General features: G+C 39.7%; 1 protein-coding gene across 1 annotated transcript; it reads left to right on the top strand.

The window, feature by feature from the left end:
- The first annotated feature begins 7,247 nt into the window (after positions 1-7,247).
- Positions 7,248-8,215, top strand: LOC100157547 (olfactory receptor 11G2-like). The gene has a single exon (XM_005666290.3). It carries the CDS (start codon positions 7,280-7,282, stop codon positions 8,213-8,215), a length of 936 nt encoding a protein of 311 aa, XP_005666347.3. The 5' UTR covers positions 7,248-7,279.
- Positions 8,216-11,555: the final 3,340 nt, after the last annotated feature.

Below are 11,555 nucleotides of genomic sequence, written 5' to 3'. Positions count from 1 at the left end.
ATGGGACAAGTGTGACATCTCCTGTCCAGACAAAATGAAGAAAATGGGAGTTCCCTTCGTGGGAATGCACAGCAGAAACAAATCTGACTAGGAACCATGAGGTTGCGGGTTCGATCCCTGGCCTCACTCAATGGGTTAAGGATCTGGCACTGCCGTGAGCTATGGTGTATGTCGCAGACGTGGTTCTCATCCTACATTGCCGTGGCTCTGGCCTAGGTCAGCAGCTGTAGCTCTGACTGGACCCCTCACCTGAGAAGCTCCATATGCCACAGGAGTGGCCCTAAAAAAAAAAAAAAAAAAAAAGATGAAGAAGAAGAAAATGGATGTACTATTGAGAGAACAGGCCAATAATGCTTCCACACCATTGTGCCTTGTTAGCCCTGGAACAAAAGTAAAATATTAGAGAAATGTCTTTCCTGCGGCTTATATATATCTAAGGACCAGGCTAATCTAGATCAGGTCTATCCAATCTTTCCAAGGTAAGATGGAAGTGAGGGTGTAGTTTATTTTGTTTGGCTTTGTTAATTAACTCAGTCCAAACATCCTATATACCTAGCACAGCTTTGACACCACTGTATGCATATTCCCACTCCCTCTGCCACAGCACTTTCTACAGCTGATTCATGGGAATCTGCCTGCTTCTCTAGAAAGATCCAGCTTCCCCTTGTGCCAAGTAAAAACTGCTGCTGCTCTATATAGAGGAGGGAAATAATAAAAGGTAAGTAACAGGAATTCTCTTGCAGTGCAGCTGGTTAGGGATCCAGGATCATCACTGCAGAAGCTTTAGTCATTACAAGTGATGAGCTTCAGGTTCCATCCCTGCCCAGGAACTTCCATGTGCTGGAGGTATAGCCAAAAAACAAAGGTAAGTAACACACAATACAGTCTTATTAGAAATATATTTTTTTCATTCACTGTCAATTCAGTTAGGTCAAGCATGAAATGCTGATGACACACAGAGAAGCCTTTTTCACACCCTTCGTGTTTTCTAGGGAAGATTTTTCAGACCCTCAAAGTATGAGAACTGCCCTGAAAGGGAACTGGCTTGGATCTTTTGGCTTCATGTAGAAGTGACAAACTATCCAACTGATGTTCTCATCTGAGAACTAGAGGTAACGACAATATCACCTCTACATCTATAAAGTTGTGATATAATGTGTACTCGAGGTATACTTAGAAGGAAGAAGGTTATGATTGTTCATGTTGTGGCTCAGGGGGTTACAAACCTGACTAGAATCCATGGGGATGCCAGTTCAATCCCTGGCCTTACTCAGGGAATTAAGGATCTGGTGTTGCCGTGAGCTATAGTGTAGGTTGCAGATTTGGCTCAGCTCCCTCATTGCTCTGGCTGTGCTGTAGGCCAGCAGCTACAGGTCTAATTCAACCCCTAGCCTGGGAACTACTATATGCTGCAGGTACGGCCCTAAAAAGCAAAAAAAATAAAAGAAGAAGAAAGCATGTTAGAATGAAAATGGTTAAAAACCATATGAGGCTACTCCCCTTTTCATATAAAGAAAATTATGCTTATATTCACGAGAACACTCCATAGAGCCACTATGCAGCTTTGTCTTGATACTGAACCTAGAATTTCCATCCCATCCTCCCTCTCTGCTACTTTAACATCCACAACTGTGGCACCATGATTACCTTTGGCAGTCAGAGTAAACCACCTAGTGTGGGGCTTATCCTTTTGCCCAGAACATTCAAGCTCCCATTACTTCCTTTGAATGGATTCCTCTCAAGTCTGAGCAGACACTCTCAAAGACTCAGATCATTTGGAGCTTTTCTTGTAAAATCCACTTCCTTAATTTTCACCTCACAGGATTTTAGAAGTTGAAATGAAGTAATTTGTGTATACCTCCATATTTTCTGTGAATGTTCCTATGTTGGTAACAGTGCAGACAATCATTTCTTTTAAAAAAAATTACAAAATACATACCATCTTCTTAATAAAGTGCTGAAAACTAAGAATAAAGAGTGTCTTTGAAGGACAATAAGAACAAAGACCCTGAGTTAGGAACCCACTTGGCTGTATCTAGAAACTGAGAGAAGATCAATGTTATATTACTAAGATATTGTGTGGAGATGTGCATGCCTGACTGTAAGTGTGTTTGTGTGCATGTAGAGACAGAGAGAGGCAAATCCTAATAACTTTGGAAACTCATTTTTGTAAGTAAGCTGCAAGCTGGCCCAATAGATCTGACAGCACAGGAGAGAAACAGGCTGATTTCAGCTGCCCTAGAGGAGCCTCCTCCCTTTCTAACAAGGACACTTGCTAGACACAGAGCTTCCATTGTTCCACAATAAAATAAACGGTCTTTGTTTTCCTGCCCCAATAAAGGCATAGACCAAGGATCAGGAAATTATAGCCATTGGGCCAAATCCAGCCTGCTGCCTGCTTTTGTACAGTCAGTGAACTAAGAATTCTTACAATTTAATTTAAATTAAAAAATCAGTAGAAGACTAACATTCTGTGATGCATGAAAGTTACATGAAATTCAAATTTCAGCATCCTTTGCACACGAGTGTGTGGTTTTTTGTTTTGTTTTGTGTGTGTGTGTGTGTGTGTGTGTGTGTGTGTGATTCAGACAGAAACTATGTATGTGATTGGTTAACAGAATCAGGAGATGAGGTTGGAGGTGTTGAGAGGTCAAAATATATAGTATAGATTGAAGTTTTATTTTATTCTCAGTGTACTGGGAAGCTAACTGAAGTTTTTGTGCAAGAAAGGGGTTGATCTGATTTTATTTTTTTAAAGCATCACCTTGGCCATGGCATGGATAACAAGTTATAGAGATGGAACGGTGGAATCAGGAAGCCAGTTAGGACAGCATCACAGTGGCCCAGGCAAGAAAAGGTGATGACTTGAAGAAAAAAGCATTGGAAATGAGATTTATTTTGGAGAAAAACTAACAGAAATTGCTGACAAATTACACCTGAGATTAAAAGTAGGGAGGAAATACTGTGCTGAAATAAATTTCACCGAAAAAAAAAAGTGTTCTTAAACATTCATTTCAAGGGGTCATTTATTAGATTGTTGAACAGATGCTTACTCCTAAAATGAAATTTCAGGAACATCAGCAGCACAAACCTAGTCAAAAATACTGAGTCATGGTTAGTAACAATTGTTTTTAGTTGAGCATAATAAATACCTTCCTTTGAATTAGTATTAGACTTATAGGCTTAATCATTTCCAGAACCATGAAGGACCTTTACATGCAGCAGAATTATTCTTTTTTGTCCCTTTTTTATTATTACCAATCAATAGGGTCATCTGATTTCAGCATAACTTTGAAAACACACTACAAATGCCAGGATGCTGCAAAAGGGATAAATGCTTAATGTCACTGATCATGAGTGAAACTGATACAGAGTGACTTTTAAAAAATGGAGTTCCCATTGTGCCTCAGCAGGTTAAGAACCAGACACTGTCTATGAGGATGCGGGATTGATCCCCGGCCTCACTCAGGGGGTTAAGGATGCAGCATTGCTACAACCTGCGCTGTAGGTCACAGATGCAGCTTGGATCTGGTGTTCATTGCTATATGTGCAGTGTAGGCCAGCAGCTGCAGCTCCAATTTGACCCCTAGCCTGGAAACACCCATAAGCTGCACGAGAAGCCATAAAAAGAAAAGAAAAAAATGTTACCTTCTTCTCTTGTCTGCCTTCAACTCCTCTTTATACAAAATATATATGTGATCTCAGAAATTTACTGGGCCCCTAGAAACATGACCTTAAGAGCAGAAGAGGAGTTCCCATTGTGGCATAGTAGAAACAAATCTGACTAGTATCCATGAGGATGCAGGTTCGATCCCTGGCCTCACTCAGTGGGTCAGTGATCCAGCACTGCCATGAGCTGTGGCGTAGGTTGCAGATGCGGCCCAAATCCTGTGTTGCTGTGGCTGTGGTGTAGGCTGGCAGCTGCAGCTCCAATTTGACCCCTAGCCTGGGAAATTCCATATGCCACTGGTGTGGCTCTAAAAAGCAAAAAAAATTAAAAATTTTTAAAAAGCAGAAGAGAAAAAGATAGGAAATGGAAGTTCATGGTGCAGGTACCACAACCTAGCCCACTCTCCCCCTACAAGAATGGAGTCCATTAAACCCTATTCTAGTTATATACTTTAAAAGAAATTCAGGCAGATTTATGGAGATTGGCCACAACCATCTCTCATGAAATGGGAATCAGGGGATCTAGAGTTTAAAATGATCCAGAGAGGGCTTTACAGGAATATGTATTGTGTAATAATCACTCCCACAGTCTCCTCCCTCACCCACCACCAACACAGCTGTATTCTTCCTCCAAAACAACAGTCTAAGCAATCCTGCCTATACTTAAGAAGGAATGACAGCTTGCTGCTGACACATTTAGCTCTTGATCCTAGGGTTTTCTCATAACTGAATATTCCTAATAGGAAATTATTAGACTTCCTGGGTTCCTGTTCCAAACTTCAAAAAGCAAACTATGGATTTACTGTAGAAGGGGTCAGGAACACAGATTTTCTTTATGTTGCTCATTTTTACATTTTTTTTTTCTTTTTCTTTCTTTTTCTTTTTTTTTTTAAGTTGTGCATATTTTTCTTTTTCTTTTTTTTTTTTTCAATTTTCCCATTGTACAGCAAGGGGGTCAGGTTATCCTTAGATGTATACGTTGCATTTACAGTTTTTTCCCCCACCCTTTCTTCTGCTGCAACAAGAGTATCTAGACATAGTTCTCAATGCTATTCAGCAGGATCTCCTTGTAAATCTATTCTAAGTTGTGTCTGATAAGCCCAAGCTCCCGATCCCTCCCACTCCCTCCCCCTCTCATCAGGCAGCCACAAGTCTCTTCTCCAAGTCCATGATTTTCTTTTCTGAGGAGATGTTCATTTGTGCTGGATATTAGATTCCAGTTATGAGTGATATCATATGGTATTTGTCTTTGTCTTTCTGGCTCATTTCACTCAGGATGAGATTCTCTAGTTCCATCCATGTTGCTGCAAATGGCATTATGTCATCTTTTTTTTATGGCTGAGTAGTATTCCATTGTGTATATATACCACCTCTTCCGAATCCAATCCTCTGTCGATGGACATTTGGATTGTTTCCATGTCCTGGCTATTGTGAATAGTGCTGCAATGAACATGCGGGTGCATGTGTGTCTTTTAAGTAGAGCTTTGTCCGGATAGATGCCCAAGAGTGGGATTGCGGGGTCATATGGAAGGTCTATGTATAGATTTCTAAGGTATCTCCAAACTGTTCTCCATTGTGGCTGTACCAGTTTACATTCCCACCAGCAGTGCAGGAGGGTTCCCTTTTCTCCACACCCCCTCCAGCACTTGTTATTTGTGGATTTATTAATGATGGCCATTCTGACTGGTGTGAGGTGGTATCTCATGGGAGTTTTGATTTGCATTTCGCTTATAATCAGCGATGTTGAGCATTTTCTCATGTGTTTGCTGGCCATCTGTGTATCTTCTTTGGAGAAATGTCTATTCAGGTCTTTTGCCCATTTTTCCATTGATTGATTGGCTTTTTGCTGTTGAGTTGTATGAGTTGCTTATATATTCTAGAGATTAAGCCCTTGTCGTTGCATCATTTGAAACTATTTTCTCCCATTCTGTAAGTTGTCTTTTTGTTTTCTTTTTGGTTTCCTTTGCTGTGCAAAAGCTTTTCAGTTTGATGAGGTCCCATGGGTTTATTTTTGCTCTAATTTCTACTTCTTTGGGAGACTGACCTGAGAAAATATTCATGATGTTGATGTCCGAGAGTGTTTTGCCTATGTTTTCGTCTAGGAGTTTGTTGGTGTCTTGTCTTACATTTACGTCTTTCAGCCATTTGGAGTTTATTTTTGTGCATGGTGTGAGGGTGTGTTCTAGTTTCATTGCTTTGCATGCAGCTGTCCAGGTTTCCCAGCAGTGCTTGCTAAATAGACTTTCCTTTTCCCATTTTATGTTCTTGCCTCCCTTGTCAAATATTAATTGACCATAGGTGTCAGGGTTTATTTCTGGGTTCTCTATTCTGTTCCATTGGTCTGTCTGTCTGTTTTGATACCAGTACCACACTGTTTTGATGACTGTGGCTTTGTAGTATTTCTTGAAGTCTGGGAGAGTGATGCCTCCTGCTTGGTTTTTGTTTCTCAGGATTGCTTTGGCGATTCTGGGTCTTTTGTGGTTCCATATAAATGTTTGGATTGTTTGTTCTAGTTCTGTGAAAAATGTGACCAAAGAGGTAAAGGACCTATATGCTGAGAACTATAAAACTTTAATCAAAGAAGATGTAAAGAAATAGAAAGATATTCCATGTTCATGGATTGGAAAAATCAATACTGTAAAAATGTCCATACCTCCCAAAGCAATCTACAGATTCAATGCAATCCCTATCAAATTACCCATTTTTACATTTTCTACCGGGGTTCTCATTGATTCCAAGGTCAGCGTGCATAGTTGTTTAACAAAGGTATTCTAACTCATTAAGAAAAAATAAAAGCACTATGCAGATATTCAAAACCTATGCAGTTTGCATCCCCTACAAATCCACTTCTATTTAGAATTCCATGTTATCACTAATATTCATACATAGAATGAATCTATATCATTGGATAGAATTATATCTATAACTGTACACTGGGAAAATTCATACCCCCTTTCCAGCTAAGCACAGACCTGCTTTAACATGGTCTGTTGAATAATTCTTTCACACTGTTCTACCGTGGCTTACTAAGATTGCTTTTTGACACAACAAAACAAAGCAATTCTCTTTTGTTGATCTAATTGTTTTACACATGATTGTTATATAATACTATTGAACTAATAAGAAAATCATTTAGTTTGAAATAAGGTCAGTTTCAAAAGTCACATAAAAGAAATATTTCAAAAAGTTCTGTGAGTTCATTTTACATGGCTACATAGTTTGTTCAGCCTTATGGCACAACTACTGAAAATAATGTCATCTCTCCTAAAAGGAGAACAAATTTCACTTTTATGAAAATACTTAGGTAGTTAGATAGATATGAGAGATAGATCCTCTATGAAGTATAAAGTTTAATAAAATTTTCAAACACCTCTACAGCAGTTCTTTCAAGAACTTATCAATTCTGATCAAAAATATTCTTGAGTCAATGATGAAAATGTTATTGAGAATACAGTCAACCCAGGTCAATATTTAAATTTGAAAGAAAAAAATTAGTTATTGATATATGTCTTTATTTCTTTCCCAAGATAGTTTAAATACAACTCTGGGTCCCCATATGCCTGTGCACACTCATTTGATATTTGCTGATCCTTTCACAGCTCACAGACACATGAACATCTCCAACACCCCCAGCAACTCCAGCACCATCACCGGCTTCATCCTCCTGGGCTTCCCTTGCTCCAGGCACGGACAGATCCTCCTCTTTCTGCTCTTCGCTGGGGTCTACCTCCTGACCCTCATGGGCAATGGTTCTATCATCTGTGCTGTGCGCTGGGATCAGAGACTCCACACCCCCATGTACATCCTGCTCGCCAACTTCTCCTTCCTCGAGATCTCCTATGTCACCTCCACTGTCCCAAACATGCTGGCCAACCTCCTCTCTGACAACAAGGTCATCTCCTTCTCTGGATGCTTTCTCCAGTTCTACTTTTTCTTCTCCTTGGGTTCTACAGAATGCTTTTTCTTGGCGATTATGGCATTTGATCGATACCTTGCCATCTGCCGGCCTCTACAGTACCCCACTCTCATGACTGCACGTCTCTGCACCAATCTTGTGGTCAGCTGCTGGGTACTTGGTTTCCTCTGGTTCTTGATTCCCATCATCATTGTCTCCCAAATGTCCTTCTGTGGATCCAGGATCATTGACCACTTCCTGTGTGATCCAGGTCCTCTTCTAGCACTCACTTGCAAAAAAGCTCCTGTAATAGAGCTTGTCTTCTCTACTTTAAGTCCTGTGCCCCTCATCATTCCCTTTCTCTTAATTATGGGGTCCTATGCTCTGGTCCTACAAGTTGTGTTGAAAGTCCCTTCAGCGGCTGGACGAAGAAAGGCTTTCTCCACCTGTGGCTCTCATCTGGCTGTGGTTTCACTGTTCTATGGCTCTGTACTGGTCATGTATGGGAGCCCAACATCTGAGCATGATGCTGGAATGCAGAAGATTGTGACTCTGTTTTATTCTGTTATAACCCCACTTCTTAACCCTATAATATACAGTCTTAGGAACAAAGATATGAAAAAGGCCATGCAGAAATTTCTGAAACTATAAAGAGTGTTCATCAAAAAAATGCTCTTGGAGTTCCTGTCGTGGCTCAGTGGTTAATGAATCTGACTAGGAACCATGAGGTTGCGGGTTGGATTCATGGCCTCGCTCAGTGGGTTAAGGATTAGGCATTGCTGTGAGCTATGATGTAGGTCACAGATGCAGCTCAGATCCCGCATTACCGTGGCTCTGGCATAGGAAGGCAGCTACAGCTCCAATTAGACCCCTAGCCTGGGAACTTCCATGTGCCGAGGGAGCGGCCCTAGAAAAGGCAAAAAGACAAAAAGACAAAAAAAAATGCTCTTGAGCAATTAGAACCCAAAATTATATTTATTTTCAAACATTTCCAAAAAATTATTTAACTCATTTTCCAATTAAAAATGGTTTTCAATTGTCTATCCTATTATTGACCAAAACTTCAGTCACCTGTGAGCATGTGTCTATTCTTTATTTGTTCTCGTAGTTCTTGATCATTTTTCCTGTTTCTTACATGCCTCATTGTGTTACTGAATGTTGAATATTATGTTTTTAACATTGTAGGTACAATGGGTATAGTAACTCAACAGAAGTTGAGTTTTCTTCCAGAAGCAGATAGAGTAAGAGTAGATCACTTTGATCCTAGTTAAGGACAATTTCAGGTGTTGTAAAAATAATATAAGCCAGTTTTGCTCTTATAACTGAAATGTGACCCTTAATCCAGGAATGTGGCCTTTTTGAGATCTTAACTGCAAGCCTGGACTGTTTTCAGAGCCCTTCCACCTTAGCAAGCCCTGACTGCCTCTTCTTGTACTCTTTGACTCCTGAAACCTCTGCTCAGCTCTTTAGACTCCCAGTTTCTGCTTTTTGCTAAATGTGTTAGAAATACCATCTCTCACATGAATGAATAAGAAATGCAAAAATGCCTTCAAAGGAGACTGTGTCATATTTTAAGCTTCACTTCTCTGTGGTCCTCCTTTCTCTACAGTTTGTTCCTGAAACCCAAGGTGCTTTGGCAGCCACAAACACCAAATCCTTTATCTCCTCAGTTTAGTGAAATTACTGCTTTCTGCTGTGATTTTATTCCTCCATCCCCTTTTCTTTACAACATGCCTTCATGCTCCCATATTCCTCCTCCCAGTGATTATGTCCCCAGGGAAAAGTATCCAAGCAAATGTGGAACTCATCTCCTAGTTCCTCTTTTCTTGGAAGTGTAGCCTCTGAAATCTTACCTGTGTTGACTGCTCTCTAGTGCCTTCAAATAGTTGTTTTATGTGTTTTGTCCAGATATTACAGTTATTTTTGGCAGAATGGTTAGTTTAATGCAAGCTGCTTTGTCATGATCATAACCAGAAATTCTTTTCTATCATATCTAAATTCTGTACATTCTCACTTCTCTTCTCACTTTCAGAAGATGATCTTGTAACATAACCATGCAAAAACCCACAAATCAGAGACAGGTGAATATAGGTACTGGTATAAACAAAAACATTGGATGAAACCTCATTTTCTTTTCACTGCAAGCAGCTCCAGATTCCACACTGCAAACTAGGTGGTCAGGGAGAAGGGGGTGGAGGGGGCTGCTTTCAGTAAAACAAGAAAACCAAGACCCCAGAGAACCCTATTTTTTTAAATGATAGGTGTTCAGCAATTTTGGATCAGTAAAAATATTTAGTCAGAGTTTGTATTAGTAACTTGAGCCAGTTCTCTTGAACTCCCTCCCAGACTCTGAATGAAAGGTCTTCCTATTATTTAAGTATCTCTAACAATTCAACTACCTGATTCTGCAGATGAATAAAATGAGGATTGAGTATCAGGAGTTATTTTCTGAGGATAATATCTTTAATGGTTAAAAAAAAAATGTTCTATCCACCACCCTTTTCACTGGCCCAAGATGCTTTTTCTTTACTAACTAATCCTATATTTTTAAGTTTGCCACTTCTCAGTTATTTGCCCTTCCCCAGTTCTCAGTGATTTGCCAGTTATACATTGTTTCCTTAATATGCATAAAGCTCTGAACAGAACAACATCCCAATAGAAAACTAAGCAAAAAGATATAAACAAATAACATACAGAATAGATTCTTAAACATACATAAAGATCACTAATTCATTCATAAAAAGACAAAGGCAGCATAAATGGAATCTCATGTTTCATCCAATTACAGTATAATGAAACTAGAAATCAACATCAGAAGGAAAATTGGAAAATCCACAAATTATTAGAAAGTAAATAACACACTCTTAAACAACCAATGGGACAAAGGAAAAATGATTAAAAAAATTTTTTAGAGTCTTTAAGCAAATGGAAAAAAAACACACATACCAAAACTTATGGAATGAAAATAAATCAGTGCTCATAGAGAAATTTACAATCATAAAGCCTTACATTAAAAATGAAGAAGGATGGAGTTCCCGTCGTGGCGCAGTGGTTAACGAATCCGACTAGGAACCATGAGGTTGCGGGTTCGGTCCCTGCCCTTGCTCAGTGGGTTAACGATCCGGTGTTGCCGTGAGCTGTGGTGTAGGTTGCAGACGCGGCTCGGATCCTGCGTTGCTGTGCCTCTGGCGTAGGCCGGTGGCTACAGCTCCGATTCAACCCCTAGCCTGGGAACCTCCATATGCCGCGGGAGCGGCCCAAGAAATAGCAACAACAACAACAACAAAAAGGCAAAAAGACAAAAGACAAAAAAAAAAAAAAAAAATGAAGAAGGATCAACAATAAGAGGAAAATGAGAAGATCTACAAATATGTAGAAACTAAACAACACATTTCTGAACAACCATTAGGCCAAAGAAAACATTCAAAAAAGAAATATAAAATTATCTCAAAACAGGTGTTCCTGTTGTGGCTCAGCAGGTTAAGAACCTGACATATTTTCTATGAGGATGTGGGTTCAAGTGGGTTAAGTGATCCTTAACTCACTAAGTGGGTTAAGGATCAAGCGTTGCTGCAAGCTGCGGTGAAGGTTGTAGATGCATCCCAGTTCTGACATTGCTGTGGCTGTGGTGTAAGCTGGCAGCTGAAGCTCTGATTAGACTCCTAGCCTGGAAACTTCTATATGCTGAACGTGCAGCCCTAAAAAGAAATGAAAAAAAAAACTCGAAACAATGAAAACACAATAATATTGTGGGATGCAACAAAAGTAGTTCTGAGAGGAAACTTTATAGCAATAATCCATATATTAAGAAATTAGAAAGATGTACTGCCTCATCTATAAACAGGCAGTACTCAGTCATTGGCACATTGAACTCACCCTAAATGTTAGTTATTATTAAGGGACCGTAAGGGCAAATTATAAATACTGGAGAGAAAAGAAAATAAGAGGGCTTGTTTAAATAAATAAAATAAGAAGACTTGGGTTGGGAGTT

This window comes from Sus scrofa, unplaced genomic scaffold (genome assembly GCF_000003025.6).
Source record: "Sus scrofa isolate TJ Tabasco breed Duroc unplaced genomic scaffold, Sscrofa11.1 Contig740, whole genome shotgun sequence".
NCBI lineage: Eukaryota > Metazoa > Chordata > Mammalia > Artiodactyla > Suidae > Sus > Sus scrofa.
This window is presented reverse-complemented; position numbering and strand designations above follow the sequence as displayed.